At 40.9% G+C, this 24,814-nt stretch overlaps 2 protein-coding genes across 10 annotated transcripts in view; both read left to right on the plus strand.

Annotated features, from left to right (window-relative positions):
* The window catches only part of gria4a (glutamate receptor, ionotropic, AMPA 4a), a 68,866-nt gene extending 52,895 nt beyond the window's left edge, over positions 1-15,971 (plus strand). Inside the window, exons 14-18 of one of the 8 annotated variants that reach the window (XM_037267027.1) lie at positions 2,052-2,250; positions 5,458-5,705; positions 10,651-10,765; positions 11,947-12,219; positions 15,312-15,431. In XM_037267027.1, the coding sequence (XP_037122922.1) occupies positions 2,052-2,250; positions 5,458-5,705; positions 10,651-10,765; positions 11,947-12,192 (808 nt within the window). In that variant the 3' untranslated portion in view covers positions 12,193-12,219; positions 15,312-15,431. Of the gene's footprint in view, positions 1-2,051; positions 2,251-5,457; positions 5,706-8,792; positions 9,531-10,650; positions 12,220-15,311 lie in introns of those variants that run through there. The other 7 variants (XM_037267029.1, XM_037267022.1, XM_037267023.1 and 4 more) reach the window with 7 other exon arrangements.
* A 3,832-nt stretch (positions 15,972-19,803) lies between these two features.
* aasdhppt (aminoadipate-semialdehyde dehydrogenase-phosphopantetheinyl transferase) lies at positions 19,804-24,393 on the plus strand. Of its 2 annotated transcripts, none has more exons than XM_037268218.1 (7): positions 19,804-20,225; positions 20,300-20,417; positions 21,242-21,349; positions 21,646-21,767; positions 22,363-22,524; positions 23,492-23,545; positions 23,654-24,393. In XM_037268218.1, the coding sequence occupies exons 1-7, from the start codon at positions 20,061-20,063 to the stop codon at positions 23,807-23,809; spliced, it is 885 nt and encodes a 294-aa protein (XP_037124113.1). In that variant the 5' UTR covers positions 19,804-20,060; the 3' UTR covers positions 23,810-24,393. The 2 variants fall into 2 exon arrangements, with proteins under 2 accessions (XP_037124113.1, XP_037124112.1); XM_037268217.1 differs by having other exon boundaries at positions 20,300-20,413; positions 21,220-21,349.
* The last annotated feature ends 421 nt before the right edge of the window (positions 24,394-24,814 follow it).

Genomic DNA, 24,814 nt, shown 5'->3' on the forward strand with positions numbered 1-24,814 from the left:
AATGTTCAGAGATGCACTTATATACAGAGAAAACTATACAGCGCTGTTCGAAAATAATATTGACACACAAAATGGAAGAGATAGCCTCACTGAAATTGTTTGGTTCCGCACGGTGAGTAAAAACACTCTTGTGTTGCATGCAAAGAAGCAACGTTCCCTTGAAAAGTCTCATGTGCAGGCTGTGAGAGAAAAAAAGAAACGACACGCCATTAATCTTTCACATACAACGATTGGGAAAGGCAATCTGTTGGCTATCATAGATGATACATGACCTGTCGGCGAATAAGTTGCCTGTTGCATATCAACACGCACATTTGCGCCGTCAGATAAATGTGTTCAAATTCGTGTCACATGAAGAATCAAGGACTTCACTCATCCAGCAACACACACGCACACACTTGGTCACATGCATGCAAGTGTGCTTTCTGTCACAGCCTTATCTGAATGAAGCACACGTCATCGACCTCCAGGAGGTAAACATCATCGCTAACTTGGTGCAAGGCCAAATGCTGTTTAATAACCACCGCTTCTTTCATGTTCTCTTCCTCTTTGGCAACGCACACAAACAAGTCAAGGGCAATGCATTCTTTGCTAGACAAGTCATTTATCTATTTCCCTAAAGGACATTTTTATTGTACATGTCCCAAGATAGAGAAGCCTTTTAAACATTAAGATTGGAAGTTCAAAGCATTTTTGATGTGACCCGAAGCGGTGAGCCTGTGATTTTTGTTATAAAATGTTTTCTTGTGTTTGGAGGACTCGATAGGTAAATACATTTATGCAGGTCCGTGGCGAATGATTCATCTTCGGAAGCTGTCAGAGCTTTACATAACTCTGACACAATCATGAGCGTTTTATTCACAATGCTGACGGAGACAGTATGGGTCTGTCAATGTCAGGGTGTTTTTTAGATTTAAACGTTTCTGAAGTTCAAGGCACGTCCCTGCTGATGAGCACTCAAAGCTCTATGCATATTGAGGAGCTAAATTACGAAAGGACAGTCAGTCTTGCTGACTTGGCAATTTGGTCGACCTTAGCAACTTTTCCAACTGCTCTAGCAACTAAGTATTTATTTTTCTCAAAGTTATAAGGAGAATTCCCGATAAGAAACTGATACCATCACAGAGTCAATCACATTCTGAATGTACATATATATTGCCCCAAAAGGCTTTTTGGAATCTGACGACCCAAATTGTTTGCTTCCAAGTTGCAAATATTTTACACAGACGGCCTGCTTCACCTGTACATTAGAAAAAACTGTGAGAAACTGTGAGAAAGCTGGACTACGTGGGTGGAGTAGCTTTACAAAAAAAGCTTTTTGAAAACTAATTGACAACACTTCCAAAGTGATGATAAAATCACTGGTTTCCTTCATGTGTCCCTTCATGTCGACAGAAGCACAGAGAAGAAACATCTAAATGTTTTACGGAAGCATTTCATGTACACCATTCCAAGGTCTTTAAATGAAAATAACTTCTATTTGACCAGTGTTCACTCCTCCCTCTCTCCCCTTACACAGAAAAACAATTTCATGCAAACAAAGCGAGAATTGCCACTTAGGTTGATGTGCTCGCTCTCAATTGTGAGATAGAAAGGGTAAACATGGAGGAAGAGAAAAGAGAGGGTGTGTGGGGTAGAAGGGGGCTGAAATCACAATCAGCTCCATCGTCTTTTTTGATGGTGCGTACTAAACTGAGTTCGAGAAATGAAAGAGGTTTACTTGGCCGTTAACGTTGTCAAAATCATGCATGCAAAGTGGGTGAAACCATTTTGCAAAAACAAAGTAATAATTAAGCGTGTCTGTTTTTTCCTCTCCTAATCTCCATCGCTCTTGTTCTCATCTATTTTTTTATCCCTTTAACCTTCACACTTCCTTGGTCCTTCTTCATCTGCTTGCTAACATCCATCTCAAATCCCCTTCCTGATCTCTTCCTTCTGTTGCACCCATCCTCCTCTTCCTCACCCTTCCCACTCATTTCCTTTGCACCACACTTCCTTTCTATCTCTCTCGCGCTCTCTCCCTCCTCCACCTCCATCTGTCTTCTCTCCAGGTCTCTGTCTGGACGTATTGTGGGAGGTGTGTGGTGGTTCTTTACCCTCATCATCATCTCGTCTTACACAGCCAACCTCGCTGCCTTCCTGACTGTGGAGAGGATGGTTTCCCCCATTGAGAGTGCTGAAGACTTGGCCAAACAGACAGAGATAGCCTATGGGACACTGGACTCAGGTTCTACTAAGGAGTTCTTCAGGGTATGGCCTTAATGCCCTTGATCATTTGCACTTAAATGTGATTACAAAACACAATATGATATTTGGGAAACATCAAGTGTTTTGTCTTGTGTTTACCATATTCATCCATAAATAAGCAACACTGGGGCATGAAATCTTCTCTCTGCCATAAGCAGCCCGACAAAAGAATACCAAAAGAAAACTAGGCTGTGTGATTAAGCAAAGCGAGATTTTATGTAAAACACACTATTCAACTGCGGTGGCATTGGCCACGGTACCTGTACAGAAAGCCGGTTTCAGACTTTGCGGTGTCAGACACAAAGCCGAGCGGTAGAATTCAGCTCTGACTGTAGGCAGGACGATGACAAACGAGCGTGTAAACTGATTTATTCCACTGCAGGTGGGTGGTGAAGAATAAATCGACGGTCATTTCCAGAGATTTTAGTGAAAAAAAGCTTTGTTGAAATGGCACTGAAGTGCACCTAGCTTGGAGCTAAATTGGTGTAAAATTGTTAATAGCACTGTTTGCTTCTTTCTGGGGATCGACAAACCACCGTGACCTGATTTGCTACTGGTCTTATCTATAAAACCAGGTATGTCTCGAATTGTGGAGGACACTGCAAGAATGAATATGAATGCTGCCGGGAGAATAAAAAAGCTTTTTTTTCTCAAACTAGCACACAGGGAAGAGGAAGAAACTATGGAGCCTGATTTCACCTGCAAAGACAGCTACACGATTTAAACTGCCAGTGGCACAGATTAAAAATTTGAAAACCAAAACCAAATATGATTAGCCATCCAGCACCGACACAACTAGTAGATCGCAAGGGTGGACCTAATTCGAGAAACAGCAATGTGCGCAGACAGCTGTGACAACATTTAACACAAAGTGAGGTTGGGAACGGCTCCAGCTCACAAGTGACCCTCAATGATAAACTGTGGAAAATTAGTGCCTGAATAGAACCTGGTTTTAAATTTGAGCCGTTATTGTGCATGCGAGGGTACATAATGTTCACACTAGTACTGCAGGTGTAATTAATGTGCATTATAAATCAGTTGCCATATGCCAAATTGCTGAAGCATGAAACTATGTTTGATATTTTATGAGGATGTTTTTTTAATCACAAAAATCTGATCAATTGCCATATGTTGCCACACCCCAAACCTCCAGAAAATGTTGTGGAACTGTCTCAAGTAGTTTAGTATGATCTACACAGGCAAGAGTCACACAAATGTGGGTAAGAGCACTTTGCACTTTACGCTTAATGAGTAATGAGTGGACGGGGCATGGTAGAGAGTGGCGGCATGAAGTCTAAGTGGCTGAGAGAAGCCCAAGTTTGTCTTCATTCATTCACAACTTTCTGGTAATGACAACGATTGCAGTGGAGTCTCGAGGGGGAACCGCTAAATGCACACTGTCACATGTAGTCATGCTCTGTAGTATTCCAAAGACTCTTGTGCTCATTGTGTGTGTTTACACACCAAATAACAGATTTAAAAGATATGAGCAGTAGTGAGTGTGCTAGGTGGCTTCTTGGATGGGAGGGGGTAGGTGTTTGGGGGGGGGGGGGGGGGGGGTATCAGAGCAGACAGTTTGTGCTTCTGTGAACAGATCTGGCATCATCAACATAACGAGCAGGCTGAAATCTGTGGAGGGTGAAAAAGCAATTTACTCCCCCACAGCTGAGGGGGATTCACCACCACCATTAATTATCTGTGTCTGTTTGTGTGACTGTGTGTGTGTGTGTGAGTGTGAGCATATTCATAGGCCTATGGATGCATGTGAATGTATGTGCATGAGCCTCATCCCTCTCCTCTGAGCATATTTGTGTGTGTCGATATATAATTAAATGGGTTTTTCAAAGTGCGGATGCTTGAAGGTGAATTCTCGCATCCATTTCCTCCTTCGCCGCCTTCCTCATTGTTCAAGAATCTGGAAAGAGCCACATCACATCATCACACATCTTCACCCTCTTCGCTGCGGCGGAGTTGCACAGTCATCATTGCCGCATTAACCTCCGGCACACGCTAACAGGCCACAACATTATAATCACTTGCACGTGTAGAATAAGATCCAATACGAACGTGGTATCAAATTTGTGGCTACTTTTGTATACTCTTGAATAATTTGGACGAATCATAAACAAATATCAGAACCATTGGAGTGATGAGCATATCTGCCCAAGTTTTAATTTTGTGACAGTCAATATATGTACAAACTGTACATACAATCGTCCCTCTGTATGACAGTCTCCTCATTGCGGATTGTAACTGAATTTACTGCTATACTGCTAATCACCGCTTGTTAGAACAAACTGTAATCATAACAGTTAGTATTGATAGAAGGAGAACGGAAACAGACGGTGCTGCTCTCTAACCACTTTATTAATCAAAGACAAGACAGCGATAGATGGTTGTTAGCATAAAGGTTGAGTCTATCTTGGACAGTGGAGGGCAAACAAAATCATATCAAGAGGAAGTGAGGAAGAAAGATAAAAGGAGGTGTCTGCTGCTGCTCTTGGACGCGAGTGTCATTATTATGCGATAGGAGTCCGTCACGCACAAGCTGCAAACATGAACAAGCACCTCATTGAATGCAGGTCTCAGTGGTGGTATCACGTCAAGAATAACGGAAGATGCTATGCTTGTGTAGTATCACTCCTGGAAACTGTCTATGAGGACATCTGGTCTGTACACAATTGCAGTGATCGGCACTGGTAATCACTTGATTGTCCTCCTCTTGGCGGGTCTGGCTATTTGTGTAGCTGGTGGCTGTAGAGGCCAATCCCTAATCCACAATCTATTGCAATGGTGGCATATGGAGGTTTCAAAGTTGTTGTCATTTAGATTTGTTGTGCCGTTTTGGTGGTGGATCGCTTCTTCGCACTTCTTTGCTTTTGTAGCAAAGTGAAGGTCCTTCCTTAAACTGTTCGTACGACATCTATTGCAAATGTGGCCTGCCCATTGGCAGGGATGACCAGAGGTGAATGTGGCAGATGCATGACTTTCAGTCTAACATAAGCCCGAGTTGGGCTTTAATTGCTGACAGTTTCAAGAATATATTCAGGAGAGAGGCCGGGGCATCAAAAATTTTACTTTGAAATCTCCTGTTACTAAATCCAATCGTTTCTGACCATAAAACATTGGCAAAGACGACACAATTTGCTTTGAAATATTCAATCATTGTCTTCATGAACTCCTCTGTTTTCTTCCCCCTCTTCTACCCAGAGGTCCAAAATAGCTGTATACGAGAAAATGTGGTCGTACATGAAGTCGGCCGAGCCAACCGTCTTCACCAAAACCACTGCCGAAGGTGTGGCGAGGGTGCGCAAGTCCAAGGGGAAGTACGCCTTCCTCCTGGAGTCCACCATGAATGAGTACACGGAGCAGCGCAAGCCTTGTGACACCATGAAAGTCGGAGGCAACCTGGATTCCAAAGGATATGGAATTGCTACACCCAAAGGCTCACAGTTAAGGTAGGTGGAATAGTGTAACAATAGGAAACAGTAACAATAGTGATACTGTGCTATTGCTGCGATATTCCACCTACCCTGCTGTGCCTTTTACACAACTATTACTGTCATTGCTGTTCGGTGGAAACTTCTTACTCACAAATAAAACTTTCATTTAAAAACATTTCCCCCCCACACTCTGATGGCCTCATCAGTGGATGCAGCCACCAAAACAAGACAATGTTTCTTGCACACAAAAAAGTTTCCACCCAGCAGCAACTTTAAATGTGTGGACATCATCATATCTCCTCTTCATCACCTAGAATTTCTTTCTCATTGTGTTTCTCTGTCACTTCTTATTTTTTTGCCATTGTTATGTCCTGTGGCACTTTATGTTGCTCCTCCTTTACACTTGTTTCTTCGCAGGGTCACCTTCCAGGTAACACTGTTCATGTGTCTGCTGTCTTATGTCTGTGTTTCTTCTAAGCAAAGCCATTGTAGTGTTGATCATTATAATGATGATGTAGATGACTGTGAGGAGGGGCAATAACCTCAAGCTACAGCCACTGCATCCACAACCAAAAGGGGAAATTATAGGAAACAGCAATAAAAGGAACTGACCAGAGGGGCTTGACTAATGGGGGACTTAAAATTCATCAAACCCAAACGTTTCAGTGTGGATACAGAGATTGACTTAGGGAATTTAAGTCACAAAAGTGTTGTTGTTTTCCCCTCAGGAGACATTTGTTTACTTGACACATATTCTTGCAGTGCCTTCCCTGATGTGAAATGTGTCAGCTGAGGGGAAATAAGGAGTCAGACAATTCAATTTCTCGCTCACTCTCTTTTTGTCAACTTGTACAAAAAGCAAAGCATCATGTCTGTCCTATAACTTTCCCCATGAGTGGTGAAATAAGTCCCTCGAATAGTGGCGAGGGTTAGACGCCCTCTGTTTATAATATGATTTTTTTTTTTTATGAAGTGGCAGCCAGTGAGTGTGTGGTCTTTCCTCCCAGAATTATCTGTAGTTGTATCTTTTTTTTTTCTCAATCAACCCAAATATGAGGTGAAAACATGTCTGGGAGCGTGAATATGTGAGACTGCCTCTCCTCATAAGGTCATGTTGGTGAACGAATGTTCTCTGATGATTATAATCACTGCATTTTGAAGTCAATTTTTAAACAATATGGGACTGTTTCTGAACTGTTTGTCATCCATTGCTCTAATCAGCTAATCATAGTTTGTAGATTAGAGCACCCCAGAGAACACTGTCTTTATCAATATCTCTGAACTCTCTTTACTCGTGCAAAATTCTCCCCTCCAAGTGAACACAGACAACTAAACCTCTAATTATGTCATTTTTACCAGTTGCCCAACACATGTGCTCGTCTAGATGAGCTCCAGTTTTGCAGATATCATCCAAAATACACACAGCAATATAAGCACCCATCCATTTTCTAACGCTTATAATAATGTCGGACAGAAAGGCCCAATATGAGATTTGAACCCAGAACCTCGGACAGTGAGACAGACACGGAAGCCTCATGCTCCACCGCAGGACTGCTGAAAGTGGGGGAAAAAAAAGTGACAATGATTTTAAGTTCGCATGGCTGACAGGCCCGAGGAAAAAGTATTTTCAGTTTAGAGTACTGAGGTGTACGTCAAGGGGACGCCAAAACCCCTTGGGGCACACTGTGCTGCGCGCAAAGCAGTCCTCAAAAGTTAAAAGTAGTGACCGGTACAGCATGGATAAATGTGTTCTGATTTTTCCCAGCATTGCCAAGGTTTTTGTTCTCGTTCTTTAGTCATTTCACTGCTTTCAAAATACAGTGGTGCCTTGAGAAATGAGTGACCTGACTTAAGAGTGTTTTGACATAAAAGCACTGACTGTATGGTGGCAGTGGTCAACCCAAGTCACGAACAAGACCAGATAGCAAACAATTCACAATTTCGAGTAGAAATTTAGTGTCAAAGTAATACACATTCAGAGGGGAAGTCAACCCCAAAATGTTCTTTCCAATAGTATGTTGTATGCACCCCCACTTGTCTAAACACAACATTTTGGTTGATACTGCCCTATTAAGGCAGGGGTGTCAAACTCTTTTTTTTTTCGCAGGCCGCCTTGTAGTCATAGCTTCTTTCGGAGGGCCATTATGACTGTCAACCCAAATAAATGTATGAGCACCTCATATTATATACAGTAAAGCTACAAAACAAACTGACAAATAACTCGTTTTCAAATCAGATGAGTAAAAACTGGTCAAATATTTTAAAAAAAAAAAAGATATTGTTAGAAGTGAGGACAATTTGCAATTCTAGTAATGACACACGAATTTGATGCACAATTTGTCTTCGCGGGCCACATAAAATGATGTGGCGGGCCGTACGTGGCCCCCAGGCCTTGAGTTTGACACCTGTGTATTAAGGGGACGACCATTTTGCCGCAAGCTGTCAACTGAAATCGACATCATATTTCCTCAAGTAACAATCAATCAAGGCTCATCTTGCTGGCTGTCACATTACCAAACTCAAAAAACATCACCCATTCATAGACTGTACCATGTTCCATATTTACAGACAACAACAGAGTATTTTTCAAAAACTTGCATTTTGAGATCCAATTTCAAATCTAAAAGCCAGTCCTCTGTCCCTGAATTTTGTTTTGAGGTCACAATCCCTTCAGGGGTGTGAGCAGGAGGCTTGCGGGAAAGTGGATACACGCACACACACGCACATACGCACACGCAGGTTGCGACTAGCTGGAGGGTAGTGAAGCTGCAGGAGGGGACAAGAACTCCATCAGCAGGCTACAGCCCTGGTTAACACTGTACAGCAGCAATCTGGCACGGTGTGACAACTCTTGCACAGATAGCATTTGCATAAAATACATTTATAGGAAGAGAGCAAAAGAGATAAAGAGAGTTTTTTTCTGAGGTGCTTTGCATCTCCTTTCCAACGCCTCTTAGTTGTCCTCCCCTTGCTCCCATGTCCCTCACCTTTTTCCACCTGGCATTGGTGCCCATCCAGCTTGTCTGTCTTTCCTTCTATCCTTTGCTCTGACCAAACTATCTTATGTCCTCCCCCCCTCCTCCTTTTTTTTTTTACTTTAAGAAATGCGGTCAACCTGGCCGTGCTAAAGCTCAACGAGCAGGGCCTGTTGGACAAATTGAAAAACAAGTGGTGGTATGACAAAGGAGAATGTGGCAGCGGGGGAGGGGATTCCAAGGTTAGCCCTCTCTGTCTGCCCCACCCATCCTGAGGGAACGGGGGTCAATCAGCGGCTGGGGAGCCTGAGATGGCCCCCATCCTGTAGTAATGCAAGCATCTGCCCTGGTGAAGAGTGTTGGCAAAGAGCAAAAATGAAGTCCAAAACCTCCTGAGACACCATCTGCTTTGAACGTAGACTCAAGGTTGCAGCTGTTGTCAAAAGTGTGCACCTTTTCCCACATGAAAAGGTTCAGTGTTCTCACAGCCTACAACACTTGAGCCTTTTAAAGGATAAACATTTCTCTAAAAATACACTTTATGGATGGCAGTAAACGTTATCAGACAACTGTAACAACACCAAAGTATCTGACGCTTCTTTCTGAAAGTAAAGAGCAAGGTGATGTGGAGGTTCTGTGAGGAATAGATCCAAGAGGACAAGCTCCAAGTGCTGTAAAGGCAGGAATGTTCGCCCCCTAGTGGTGCTCCGGGGAGAGACGTAGACACTAAATTTGAGGAAAGTGGAAGAAATTCACTTTATCAGAATGGCTAAAGTGTATGTAGGACTGGTAAAATTAAAAATAAGTAAATGTCTTAATAAAAACAAATATAAAAAGCTAATTGAAAAATAAATGAAAAGTATATATAAATTGATATTTAGATGTATTCATATATTATTTTTGTATTTATTTGTGCATTTATTTTGACATTTAACTTTAATTTAAAATCTGTTTTATTGTTATTTTTGTGTTTAGTTTTACTTTCATTTTGTATTACATATTTTTTTTGGTCAGTTGGTCCTCCATAAAAGTAACGTATTTGCTGCAGTTTCACTCAGCGGTATTGTGGATGAATAATTAACAGTGGTATGGTACAATTACACAATAAATATCCAATTTGTTTGTTTTGTATTTCAAATTTTTTAAATTTATTTTGTGAAAACAATATGCCCAAACCACTTTTGAATTATGATGAAATGTATTCACCGCTACAGAATATCACTTCTACCAGACAGATTCCAATCAGATCAAATTATATAGCGATGCTATTGACAAAATAATAATAAAACATATCAGTAATATGGTTAATAAGTACAATGATAAATTATTATAACAATTTTAATTTCACAAAGATAAATCTATGCTTTGTTTGGGTGCGAACATTTTTAAGGGAGTTTAATCCTCCAAAGGAGCATAATTATAGAATAACATATAATGATACAAAGGTAAAATTTTCCTCTTAAATTTGCCTAGGTGTGAAATGCTGAAATACCAAGTATTTCATTGCACACGTTTAACAGTGTCGCAAGCAAAAGGCAATGCCTATCCTGCATTTTAATCATCCAAATGTAATGTTAAATGCCACAAAGGAGTCAAAAGACTTGCTAAACGTGCTGTGCCAGGCGTTCCACTTTCACCGTCTCTCCCAGCCACAACACAGAGCTACCACAACGTTCCTGGCTGGACAGTATTTGTGTGCAACTTGCTAAAGAACAAGCTGGGGTAGTATGATTGTGTTACGTGAAGTGACAAAGGTGGGTCCCACTCATATGTCTGTAGCTCGCGTAGCTCCACTCCCCCCCAGCCCCTCCTCAAGGAGCATACACACATGTACTCAGTGGGATCCATGCTAGGTCACTTGCTCTCAACTGATGAAGTACTTGCTAACATTGTGACTGAGCTGTGCAATGCATATATGTGAAAGATTTTAATAACATAAAATAACATGTCCTATGATGTTATTTATGTTATTTTTACACGCAAAGAACCCCGGTAAACCTTGCCGTTTTGAAACTGAGCGAAGCGGGCGTCTTAGACAAACTGAAAAACAAATGGTGGTATGACAAGGGAGAATGTGGACCCAAGGACTCTGGAAGTAAGGTCAGTCCCACGCTGCTACAGCCCAGAATGCTAGCCTGAAACTTTCATCCTCAACATGCTCCAGATTACTGCAACTACTGTCCTAGCAACACCTCCAAATAATACTACTATATTGTGCTCTACAACAGAAGAGAAATATATTTTTTATATCAGGATATGGATGTGGTGATAAATCACATTTAGCAAAAAACATCAAATATCTTCAAGCAGATAATCGCTTTCTGTTCAGTTTCTGTAGCAATCTGTGGCAATCTCATTTTCATTGCACTTAGGCTCAGGAATATAATATTGACGGTGCACTACGCTCACGTTCATCTCATTGTCATAATCGGAAAGCTAAGACTAAACACGCAAAATTGTGTTCCAGTGCGTATTTTGAAGACGTATAAATGTACATTTAAGCAAGTAATCCTAGAACCTTAATTTCAAAAGTTTGCAAATTTGCTCTGCAAAATTACTGTCGTCTTAAACCAGCAACCAAAGCAACAGTTGTTGAGAATTTTTTGCACAGGCGGTGTACTGTAAACAACCACTAAAAATGTCATATTCTTAAACAATTACTCAAATATATCACATCCAACTGCAACTGTTTGTTCCCCCTGCAAAATTGGGGAGAAATTATTGAAGGATAAAACATGAACATATTATGCCAAGGATTAAATCTCAATGAGCTAAACCAGAAAGGATGCAAGTTGTTTTGAATGTTTTTGGAAGTGCAGTCATATTTCTTCATTGCTAAGATAATTGCCGGCTCTCATCCATTTAAAAGACTGTTAATTTAAGATGTTTATGATATGTTTGGTGCCTACGAGTCTAGACTGTACTGGAGAACTGGTAGTAGGAGTAGAAGTACTAACTGTAGATATAGAATTGTTTATCGTGAAGCAATGAATGCAGAATCATTCCAGATGCATGACATGATTACAGATTATTGATTTGGAAGCAATTACAACTGGATGTGTCTAACCCCCTGTACCCTCTTGTCTCTCTTCTCCCCGTTCCTCTTACTTTTTTTTCTTTTTTTATGTTACTCTTTCCATCCCATCTCGAATCTCTTCACTCGCCCCCTGTTTTTATCTTCTTTGATTTTCTTTCACTCTGATAACCATCGACAACATCCCCCCCATTGGCTTCTACCTCACCCCCTTCCCCAACACAACTCCCCCTCCTGCTCTCCACAGGACAAATCGTCTCAGGCCCTGAGCCTGTCTAACGTGGCCGGGGTCTTCTACATCCTCGTGGGCGGCCTGGGCCTCGCCATGCTTGTGGCGTTGGTCGAGTTCTGCTACAAGTCGCGGGCCGAAGCCAAACGCATGAAGGTGGACCTTAGTCCCCCCCACTGCCCCAGCCCCTCCCCAAGCACCCAGAATCTAGCCACTTATAGGGAGGGGTACAACGTGTACGGCTCCGAGGGGGTCAAGATCTAGGGGTAGGATTTAGAGGCTGCCGTCTAGGTGGGGTCATTATGGTGGTGGTGGTCATGGTGGCGCTGTAGTTTGTTATGTTCATGCCAGAGCCTGTCAATGCGGAACCGTGTTGTTCTTCATGTGCTCATGACTACGTGCGGTCAAGCATTGTGGAACCAATGATGATTATTTTTGTTGTTGTTTTGTAATGAAATCTTATTTCGGCTATTTTATAGACCTAAAACCTTTACGGTACATTTCTTTTGTTGTTATCCTGGTTCCACCGTCTTTGGCTGCAATATAAGGATGAAAATGATGCTGACATGACAGTGGCGGTGATGCTCATAGCTAATAACACAACTAGACAACTGCATTGTACTCTTCGCTAATTATTAACAAAACAATGGAGCAGGGATGCACAGCTCCATCCTCACATGCTGTTATATAAGAACAACACTTTAGATGTAGATGATTGTGGTACAATGGAAGTGCATGTTTTGTTTTAGAGAAAGGGCTCGGAATCATATTCAAGTTGAAATTGACTCTTCCCACCTCATTAGGAAAAGTATCATAATATTTCTTCCAACTTATCAATACATCACTCTTACATTCACACTTATAGACCAAAACTAATATGCATGTTTCTGGAATGTGGGAGCAAACTGGAGAATGTCCATACAAGCACCAGGAAACCACACAAACTACACAAAGCCAAATTTCAGAACCTCAGAGTCTGAACCGTGAGACAATGTATTGTTTCTTTACGCAACATAGGGTTGGTTTTACACAGACTGTTTCACACAAATATCCTCATTCGACTCACAGCTACAAACTAATTATATTCAGCGTAAACACGAGCTTTCATCAGTTATTTTCTCACTTTCAACACTAATGTGATAGAAATCACACTAAGGAAGCCCACGAGTATCAACAGACTAGTAAGTAAAAACCATTGAGTACTGACATTACAACGGCTAAGGAGTACGGTGACATACAGTAGTTGTGATTTCCATTCAAACAAACATGCAAAAACAACCCATGCTAGGTGTTTGTTTAGTGGAGCTATGCATCCCTGTTGACCAAAGAGGTGCTAATCCAGCCCTGACAACTTCAAAAGAAGACCAGCATAGCTGCAGGGGGGAAATTGATCAAAAAACACTTTATGTAGCACAGCTACTTAATGATGTTGAAAAGGGCCGATTAAATGAAGTAAAATGCGCTGACAGTGGCGGAGCTAGAGGGTGGACCGCAGGGGCATTACCCCCCTCCCCCTGAAATATGCTGGGACCTTCAAGCTGCCAGACCAGATGATAAAAAAAAAAAATTTCCCTAATCACCATTTTCTGAAGAATTTTAGGGCTTTGTACAAATAATAGTTTTTTGTTTTGCTTGTTTTTTTGTTTTGTTTAGATACCCCCCCTCCAATATCTGGCCATGCACACTCATTTAATAAGCACACAACCTCAACTGAAACATTTGGGTTGTGTTACTAAAGTTATACAAATGATATGTGCATCAACATCATTGAGTAGCCTGTCCATGTAAAGTGGCCCACCCTACTCCAAGCGGTCTCGGCACTTACTCCCTCTCTATAAATCTGAATCCTTGAAATAAAGTTTCACCTTTCTGTTTTCCTTTGTCTTTCTCAAATCCTCACCTTCCAAAAATGTTCCCTTTTGAAATACAACCTGCCCAATTGTAGAATCACTTCAAGCCGCACCCTATCAAACTCCCCCCACCTCACCCCAAACAGCATAGTCACTATAAAATGCAGATGTCAACAATTCACATTGTCACTTTGTTGCCTGCTTGTACCTTTTGCCTTGATCAAGTACGTCAACATTTAATGCAGTGATTGCCTTTCTGTGTGATCCATGCTTTGGGGGTGCATTCACACCAGGAATTCCAAAGTTGATTTTAGATTGTTGTTTTTTTTACGACAAATTCCAATCAATTATTGGTGAAAATCAGTCAAAATTTTAGATTTCTAATACCAAGACTAAAGCATGTATAAAGTGTTTTACTACAAGATTAATTACTGGAAATAATTAATAAAATTCAAGAAGCAAATTGTATTCATCTTTAATATTTCTACTAGGCTAACCAGGTTTTACTCCCTAAATACTTTACTTTTCTATTGTCAAAGGCTATGGATGAGAGGAACTGCCAATCTGGGGCAAAGGTTTTTGACCGTTTGAGTGTACCCGCTAGTATGTTCGACCATATTTGCAAGTCATTCAAACATATTGAATATGGCTATTTACTTACATAAGCGCATACCCTGTGGTATTATAGGAAAATAATAGTAAAACCATGAAAAATACAAACAGTGTTTGCATGCTTAAGTTTCTAGCATATTGGTATAATGTAGGCCAAATGCTAAATAAAAGCTTTTTATTATTCACACATGCCCAAGTAGGATACACAGTGGGAAAAAAATAGTCATAAGTTTGTAGCATTTAGCCTACGAGTTCATTCAAACACCTTTGCAAACACATCCAAACGTATTGACCAGTCAAATATTTTAATTCCACTGTGGCAATTCCATACGTCGGTGAAATGCAGGTACCACGGGGTACTATTTTTAGTATTTGGCAAGCCAACTACAGTATAGCGATGACATAAAACTGTGTTGGCGGGCGCATTATCAAATTCAGCTTGGTTTGGCTTCTTTATTATATTTCAGTGTCCGTAGAAGTCCATTTAGTGATCTCAGTGTACTCACAAATAAAATGTGTCTTCTTACTGGGCCGACAGCCACATATGAAGAAGTGACTCTTATTCTCCTTCTTTCTTTTTGTTAGCATTTCTCCTCTGAGTGATCTGTTCAATGCAGCATAGTTTTTGCACTGCTCTACTTCTATTAAATAGAAAACCAACTCTGACACACTTGAGGGGAGTGAGGCCTGATAGAGTTGAGTCGAGGCAACTTGATGTGACTGCACCTTCCCAACTTTGTACTTGGAAGCATATTTGTGTGGGTTCCAATTAATATGTATGAAGACTCATGCATGATCACGTCAAATGCATGCGTGCGTGTTTTGAAAGAAATGGGTGCAATTATAGAACCGTTTTTATGTACAGAAGGTATTTTTCCACACATAATTTGACAAACCTTTTTCCTGCTCTTCCCCATTTAGCTGTCTTTTTCCGAAGCCATGCGGAACAAGGCCCGTCTGTCCATCACAGGAAGTGTGGGGGAGAACGGCCGCGTTCTAACGCCAGACTGCCCTAAAGCAGTGCACACTGGCCATGCCACCCTCCGACACCCCGGCCTTGCAGTGGTCTCCACCGGACTGCCCTGAAAACCAAAAAAGATCCGCTGTGCCTTAGTGACACACCAACATGCAGACTCACATTGAAGGATCACATCAATATTCATCACTTTATCCTCAAATGCCATACAATTTTACATCTTTTCGCTGCCTCTGACTTATTTGACTGAAGAAAGTGGAATAAATGGGAAACAATGTTGTGAACATTGCTATAGTTGGCTGCAGCATTTTTTTTTTTTAAATTAGTTTTGGAGGATTCATCCAAAAGAGTGATACTTAAAACGCTGAGATGTAACTACCATCATGATGAAGAAAAAACTCTCTTCTTCATTGGACAGTCTCGGCCAATAAGCGGCACCCCTCAACAACGCCTTACAAAGACAAACATTTATGTTGATCATATTGTCACGGCTGTTGTCATCTCGCCTGCAAAGTGCCAGGGCATCATCTTAGAAGACCACAAAACTGTAAGCCTGAATTTTGGGGACAATGCAGACTTTGCCATGGAAATTCAAATATGAAAGACAAAGCTTTGTTATTTTTCATGCAGAATGAATTCTTGTTTCATGCAGCAAGGCAGACAGCCACTATGGAACAGACAAAATCCATTTTGCTGTTTGCGTGGCATAAGATGGCCCCTAGAATACAAACCCCAATTCCAATAAAGTTGGGACAATGTGTAAAATGTAAACAATACACTGATTTCTACATCCTTTTTAAACTAGTAGATTCAAATGAATACACCACATGTAGGAGCTCAAACTAAATGTTGTTTTTTGTTTCTTTAATTGTTTTTTGTTTGTTTTTTTCAAATATTCAGTATTTGGGAGAATACTTGGGGGGGAAAACACTAATGTTGATGAACATTTGAAAATTGGAAATCTTGTCTTCATATATTTAAATATACGTTGAAGATTGTCCTGTTATTATATTCTACGCAATGTCCCGACATCATTGGAATAAGTGTTTGTAAATACGGGTTTGTAACACATCAATAGTCTTTCACCAATAGCTTAACAACCTAGAAATATGAAGAAAAAAAAGCTAACCATTATTGAGGGTTCAGTTGTATGTACAGATGTGGAAAGAAAAACTAAAAATGGCAAATGAGCTCACAAGACTCAAGAGTGGGACCTTATGGACGTTTGCAAATGACCAAAGCAATTACGAAATTTGATCCACAAACTTTAAATATAGTTGTCAATTTATGACCATATTCTTTGTGAACACTCAGTCGCAAGTGGCTTAGGACAGTAGACTGTGACGACCAAAGGTCGACAATCTTCTAGAAAGAAGCTTAGCAGCCAGTGGAATCATGTATGTCCGGTTCAGCGGCTACACTCTTCAGCTACACGTTACCATTGCTACTGTCGAGTAATTTAACAAAACATTTCACATACCAGTAACTCGTGTTACATTAAAATCATTGTTTCCCCCTTCCTCTGTACTTTGTGCCACCTTTTTCACCCAAGTTTCAGGATGCTAAAAATCATCAGTTATGTGTGGTCATAGAGCAACGTATCCTCCAAAAACAGAGAAAGCCTATATTTGGTCTGCATTGAAGATTATGGCACATTTGGACTTCCGGGGCCCTGAAATGCAGAATGCAGTGATTTGTGACACAAAGAGCCAAAAAAACAAGTGCAAGGGAGACAATGAAAACTGTGGTAAATCAGTGGTATGGTTGTGAATGGACTACCTGTGGAGTCCATATGTATCAAGAATACCACAGAAAGTCAAGCCAGTTAAATAAAAAAAGAAATCCTCTTTGCACATTTGCAAACAACTGAGTGTCCCAATGTAGTCGCCTATTAGCTGCAAATCATCCATTCATAATGTGAAAGCTTTGATTAATCTGAACCATATCAACATGTAGTCTGAATATTTTTCTCTCGGGTAATAAAAAGGCAGTATAAGGCGTTATGAAAGCATCATATCAGAAAGTTTGCTTTTTAAAATTCTTGTAAATAATGTGTAGCAAAACTCACACTGTCTGTTTTTTAAACATGTTAGATAATTCATTGCAATAATGAGTACAAACTAAAATCGCCACTACTTGTAATTAGAATCAAATTGTTTTGATAAATCTACATATTATATATGTAAATATATAGTTATACAAAAACAAAAGACTATCTATATATAAAATATGTCTATAGAGATCTATTAAAAATATGGATCCGATTGTCAGAGGCCATGGTATACACTCTGTTACATGGCTTTTTTTGATAACTGGACAATATTAATATGCCACAGTCTTTGTGCGTCTCACCAAACACTGAAAGCCCATCTGGCATCTCCACCTACACACAGAGATGCACACAAACATACAGATACAAAAACACACAAAGTCGATCGCCTGAGCACAGCGAAATGGGTTCTGAGGATTTTATCTGTTAGTTTCTTGTGGCTCTGCATTGTTTCCGTATGTTTTTACTTCTAAAGGAGAGGTTGGTCATAGGTCCACTAAGCTCCACGCTTCAACAGTGGAACCAATGAGAGCACTGAAAGAATGAATAATGGTGACAAACGTGCAGTGTTTGGGGCTTGTAAATGTTGCCTCGGAGCGAGGTCAGCTGCAAATGTGAAGCCTAGGCAAGCTCACACTGAAGGATTTATTGGCTGTGGATGTATTGATCCAAATTTACCCTAAAGGCATTGGCCGATGTTTACCTGCTGATGTGATGTAAACATGTATTAAAGTTGATTTCATAGATTGGCATGGCACATTCATGCTCACTGAAATAATAGTGTGACAAATCTGAAAAATATAAATGGTTCAAGTTTATTTTGTAATGAAGATTTGAGTTTTGCTGCCTCAAAGAGGAAATAAAGGTTTATCCCATATTGATTTCAGTTTCTGGACAGGAACTATTGCAATATTGGCACCATGCACAGGCTTTTTCGCATCCTTGATGGAGATATGACTGTTAGCAAATAGAGATTGGCATGACACTAAAATTCGATGAATGTTGAGAATACTCTCTCACTGTTCTGATCTCTTGAATCCATGATTAGATGTTAGTGTCCAAAAGAATAATAATGTTCAATAGTGGCCCTTCACTTTAAGATACAACTACTCTATCCACAAATCCACACACACAACACTTAACAAATAACTTCAATTAGCACAAAATAAGAGAATACAAGTGAAATCCAAGTTCCTACGCCCTCTGTCAATCATAGACATTTAGCTATTCATTTAAAAACTGGCTTTCATATAGTTAAATTGGATGTCACAGAGTAGCAATCCTGCATCAAATATGTGCGAGCAGAATTTAGTGAGGCACAGATAAAAATGATTTTAAAAAAAATAACTTTGGGGTTAACTCATAATTAAAGGGGCTGCAGACAGTTTCAGCCTGGAATTGTACTGAATGTAAATGAGAAAGAGAATTTTACAATATTGATTCTATATACTGATACTAGATCAATAAAATAATTCATTTCATGCTTCAACCACGAAAAAGGTATTTGCTGGGCTGACATGTCAGCATGGCAGTTAGTTTTGTCGTTGTTATTTAAATTCTAGTCAACGTTGAATCTGAACATTCTGTGTGTGTGTTTTTTTTTCTGCTGCGGGACACATTCACACAACACAGAAGGGATGTTACTAAATTCAGTAGATTGACACTTGAAACAAAGCAGCTTCCAATGTACCAGATTTCTTGAACACAACTTTTTGGAGCACCCCAAAAAAGTCAAATGGGGAGGAAAGCACTTTTTTTTTAAATGCTGTACCTATTATTGTACATGTTTCAGTCGATCTAGCTTCAGAATAGACGAGTTTTAATTAGCTAGCGCCATCTGCCGGTTGCTACCAAGTAGCTAAATGAATTTATAATGGAAACACATTTCCCTTTTTTCCCCTCATCTAGCCATGCATCATTTGCTGATAAAATCTTGAATCCAATGCTTCGTGACCTCAAAATTGGCACTTAAATCTGATGACTTTGACGATTACTTTAAAGGCAACATCTACAGAATGTTATCTTGTAAAAAATCTCGAAGCCTTAAAAGATTGCGTGCAGATCGATTTTATTCAATTTACCAAATACCCTTTAAAACCCTGGCTTTGATAAAGAGGGATTATGTTAAATCGTTTCCGCTTTAACAGCTGAAATGACTCTTTCAGGGAGCTTTTTTTTTTTAAAGGTTTAGCATACCAAAACAGCGTGATGTTTTCTTTCTTAAGGAAAGAATTAGAAATGACCCTTTCAATCACTACAATGCTGTAAATATGGCATTTTTAAAACTGACTTTATCATGTACTACATTTTATACTAGCAAGTGAATGCATCATTGAGGTGCGCACTTACGGTCGTTCCTATTATTGGTCAATTTGCTCAACGCCTCTTGTGACATCATCAGCTCTCTTCCGGGGCATGTGTGATAAAGGTAAAATGTAAACAAAGTGCCTACCACATTTTTTCACGATACAACAGTTTCGATCATATAGATGCTATTGAAACGCGAGTTTACCGTCGCCGTAGAATGTCGGCAATATATTAATTATTACTCACAGAATGCACATGCAACACTCCCCAGCGTGCAATGCTAATGTGAGCAAGCCGACAACTTCTGACAGCCACAACTTCTAGTTAAGGAGCCCAAATGTCAGAGGCTGGCGAGCAGATGGGTTCTGTTCGCTGGGCTTTTCGCTGCGCGTCGTGGACCCCTGGCAGGGCTGACTGGCTGTTTGCTGCACGTTGTATTCAACCGGAAGAGAAAGACCGAATAGGAAAGTTTGTATTTGCTAAAGATGCCAAATCAGCCATGGTGAGCGTAAACGTATTGGCTTTGCACTATTTGCACTAAGGGTCACTTGTCAAATCAACACGTTCTTTTGCCAGGCTGGCAGGTTGCTGCTGAGGAGGTTTGTGTGTGAGAGGATGCACATTCCCTGGACACATATCTGCTTGAAACGGTCACCGAGGGGGAAGCCTTATGTGGTTGCACCGCTTCAAGTTCGTGATTCATTACTTTAATCCATCCATCCATTTTCTTTACCGCTCAGTCCCTACGGGGGTCGCGGGCGTGCTGGAGCCTATCCCAGCCGTCATCGGGCAGTAGGCGGGGGACACCCTGAACTGGTTGCCAGCCAATCGCAGGGCACACAGAGACGAACAACCATTTGCACTAACTCACACTTAGGGACAATTTGGAGTGCTCAATCGGCCTACCAAGCATGTTTTGGGGATGTGGGAGGAAACCGGAGGGCCCGGAGAAAACCCACGCGGACACGGGGAGAACATGCAAACTCCACACAGGGAGGGCCGGAGGTGGAATCGAACCCGCACCCTCCTATCTGTGAGGCGGACGTGCCTCACGTCGTGCCTTGGTGCCCCACCGAGCCGCCCATTGATTACGTTAATACTACTGTCAATTTGGCACAACGAAAAAAAAGTCCCATATCAACTTGCTTGTAACTTGCAAAAATATAAAATGCCTAATTGTCGAATGATAACTTCTGGAAATATATATCTTACCTGTTTGTTTCTTTCAGGTTAGACAAAGAAATATTGAGCGCAGAAGCTCGTAGTATTTAGATTAGAATAACACATTTGCCGCAATTTATCTTCATAGCCAGCATCATCATTTAATATATAAATGACCTGGCCTTTGTTTTACAACTTGAACGTGGCCCTTTTTTAGTGCTTATGTTTTCCCAGTCCTGCTCTTAATTGTCCACATGTGTAAATATGAATGACAAGATTTGTTTGTTATCGTCATAATTAGAGGCAGCATTGATGTTCTTTTTTCATTTGTCTAGGTCAGCCCAGATTTGGGAGTGGGGCCTCAGACCTGGAACTTTAACATCTCCCACCAGGGCGACTATGCGGTGCTTGCTGCTGAGAAGGGGATGCAAGTTGGGATTGACATCATGAAGACATCCATGCCTGGTAAGCCAACAGTCAAATTTGACATAATTGGACGTCTGCTCTAAAAGCTTTCCAGAACTCTGCAATGGATGAAAATTATTATAGTGTGTGTAGTAGCTTGTGCCGCTGGGTGACGCTGTTGTACCATCGAGGAGGGGGAAAAAACAGGGCAAATCTTTGCATGTGAGTGGTAGAGCTAGAGTGCAGTCATGATGTTTGTCTACCTCATTTCATTTGATACAACACACATCTCACTCCATTTTTGTCCTCCCCTCCCTGTCGTTTTGGTTCCATCCTTCTTTCCCTCTTCTCTTCAGGTAGCAGAACTGTGCCCGAGTTCTTCCGCATCATGACTCGTCAATTCACGCCGTACGAGTGGCGCGTCATCCGGTCAGCCGGCTCCGAGCAGCATCAGCTCGCAATGTTCTACCGCCACTGGGTAACCATGGCAACCGTACAACCTTGTTGTCACATTGCATCGCTGCTACCTTCTGCAGGGGGTGTTCCGTGTGTGTGTCTGTGAGAGCAAAGCATAGCGCTGCTACTTTTGCCTCCCGCTCCCTTATTCTCTCACACACACGCACACACACACACACACATATGGAACAGCAATGGTTAGCAAAGCTGTGAGATTGAAAGGGTGGCACAGTGACGTCAAGCTCTGATGTCATCATCACACCTTTGACTAATGTCAGAGCTCAGTGGTTGCCATAGCAACTAGCCCTGTAATTCTGTTGTGGCTCATTGGCTATTGAACAGGGTTGCATACACACAGAGCCATATTTACAGAAACAGTCAATCTTTTGGACATACGCTGTTTTGTTATCTATTGTATACATCTGCATATTATACCATAAATTATTGTCATCGGTTTATTCTATTTCAGTTTACACTGCTGGACTTATTTGTGTTTGTTGGAGCACCCACATGCAAGCATGGCAAGAAGAAATGCCATAGTGATGGAATGTACACATTGAGCAATAATCTTAGCGCAGCATTCAGTGAGCTGACTGGGATTGTTGTTTCCGCTCAAGGCCCTGAAGGAGAGTTTCATCAAGGCCATCGGCACAGGACTGGGCTTCAATCTGCAAAGGTTGGAGTTTCATCTGTCCCCTGAAGATCTCACACAGGCCCATGTGCTCTGTCAAACCAGAATGCACCTGGATGAAGAGGATGAGGAGAACTGGTTGTTTGAAGTGAGTATGTGTGTAGGAGGAGCTTCTATCACGTAAAAACTGGACAAAGACTGACGTTGTAGATATGAAAGTCTTGAATTCTTGATATATAAGACTAAAATTAAAAATCCCTTCAGGTGAGCTGGATTTAATTTCATTCTATTTCAGATTAGAGTCAAGGTACATGGTGGACTCAATTACATGTAGTGCAACGTTTGGGATGAAGGAGTGCAAAGTGCAAACATCCCACCTGCACCTCAGTGGGTTTCCTAATGGAAGCGTCCACTCTGTGAATCCCAGGTGGTCTCACTCTGCTGAAATTGACTGCAAAATCCGGGGGGATGTGAGGTGCTCGATCAAAGCGGAGAAAAACGTCCGTTTCGATTGTTCTTTGCTCATCTTGTTTTGTATTCCATGTCCTCATACTCGCGTTCTTCTCTCATCATCTGCCCTCACCTCCCTTTGATGTCTTCCAATATTGCATTCTCTGATGTTATCTTTAGCCCTCCTCTCACCCTTCGCCTACAAGCACACAGGCAGAAGAATTAGCATGTGACCGCTAAAAGGTTACGAGCAGTCTAAAAAGAGCAGCTTGTCTCTTTCTTCACGTCTTTTCCCTCGAGAGGTACCCGAGGCCTAATGCAGTTCTAGTGTCAAGGTTTTCTCGCAAGGAGATATAACGGCTCACTCATGGTGTGTCCCTTTTTTCAACCATTTGGCAAATAATTTTTTTTTTTTTTTCATTTTGTTTTTGTTACTGTATTACTTCCATTGCAAAAATGATCTTGGCTTGACCAGCAAGGAGTTTTAGAATGGGAGTGTTCACATTTATTTCAGACTGTCAAGGTCAGTTCGAGAAAGGAAATGTGACATGCAGCATTTAGGTCGCCGTTAGATTTTTTGTTTAGGCAGCCAGATAGATCAACAATATTATGAATACATTATCTTCACGTCACATGCAATTTTTATGGTGTTTGTGTGCGTGCAGGAGAGTTTACTTGATGCCGATCATCATGTTGCTGTAGCATTGGGACACAATGCAGTAAGTATTCCGCATTGCCTCTGTCTTGTTTAGAAATTATTCAGTGAGCAGCCAGCAGTTGCCAAATTGTAACCTCTGCTCTTTCAATTGGGCTCACCTAATTTTCAGAATTGGACCTCATCTCTTCCTCCGCCCACTGCTTTCACACTGTTGACGTTCACTGACCTCATCGCATCGGCATCGCCTCTGACAGACGAAGACCCCGCCTACTGGGAAAGCTTCAGAATGAAGGCCGAAGCACCTTTAAGACAGAGAGACACGTGATCTCAGACATTCAGAGTGGTCACATTTGAACATTTACAGTGTTCCAGGACTGTTCACTAATAGAGACAAAAATACACACGTGTATTTGAGTGTCCAGTAGGCTAAACTGTTTTAATTTTGCTTTATACCATAATTTATGCTCGTATATAAGTGAAATGTGATTTACGTAATGCTTATATGCTCTTCAAAAAATGTTCATAACATGGACATTTTTTTTAATTAAGCACACCCCAGACACTTCATTAAGGGCACCAAACTTGTGCCTCCTTGAACGCCTTCAGAACATTTTTAATTATTCATGGTAGTATGGACTACAGTACGCACTGCCATGTTCAAGAATCTACTTTGAGATGATTTCATCTCTATGAAGTGTGAAGTGTTCTTGAAGAAGCAATGGAGGATCATGCTACATTTTGCCCATTAAGGGACAGATGTGGTTAGCTCAGCAACAATATTATTATGATTATAACTCGCACCCGTAACTTCTGTGATGGTTATTATATCTTATATTATATCTTCCCTTATAAAAGAAAAGCAAGCATACACATGATTACAGAGTGAATAAAGAGAACTTAGACAATATACATTGTTTTGATAATGTCAATAAACCGGACAATCATTTCTTGGAGTTTCTTGGAGCCTTTTGAAACAACATTGCAATAACGTGGTACATTATAGTGTGCGTAAAAAAAAAAAGCATGCACACAACTTGAAGTGGTGACTTATTAAGTGACCTGATGAATTACTCTGTCGAGGGCTATGAAGTAGATAAGGAGTTATTGGAGAGCAAACAAGGAAATGCTAAGCAGTTCCTGAGATGTTCTCAAAGCTTGAAATGTGATAAATGATGCTTGATTAAGATCGTAAGGCTTGTTCCTGCTCCCCTTTTCTATAGGAACACTAAAAACACTTTCAAGGCCTCACAATGGTTACAAGATCCAATACAAAAGTTATACAAACTCCAATTCCAATGAATTTGGGATGTGTAAAATGTAAATAAAAACA

Source organism: Syngnathus acus, chromosome 13, assembly GCF_901709675.1.
Source record: "Syngnathus acus chromosome 13, fSynAcu1.2, whole genome shotgun sequence".
Taxonomy (NCBI): domain Eukaryota; kingdom Metazoa; phylum Chordata; class Actinopteri; order Syngnathiformes; family Syngnathidae; genus Syngnathus; species Syngnathus acus.

Bases quoted from the DNA above. Each gene is read 5' to 3' on its own strand.
- aasdhppt (XM_037268217.1), top strand. From the start codon at position 20,061: ATGTCAGAGGCTGGCGAGCAGATGGGTTCTGTTCGCTGGGCTTTTCGC. The intron at 20,226-20,299 runs GTGAGCGTAAAC...TTCTTTTGCCAG, and splicing joins AAGATGCCAAATCAGCCATG to GCTGGCAGGTTGCTGCTGAG. The intron at 21,768-22,362 runs GTAACCATGGCA...TTTCCGCTCAAG, and splicing joins CAATGTTCTACCGCCACTGG to GCCCTGAAGGAGAGTTTCAT.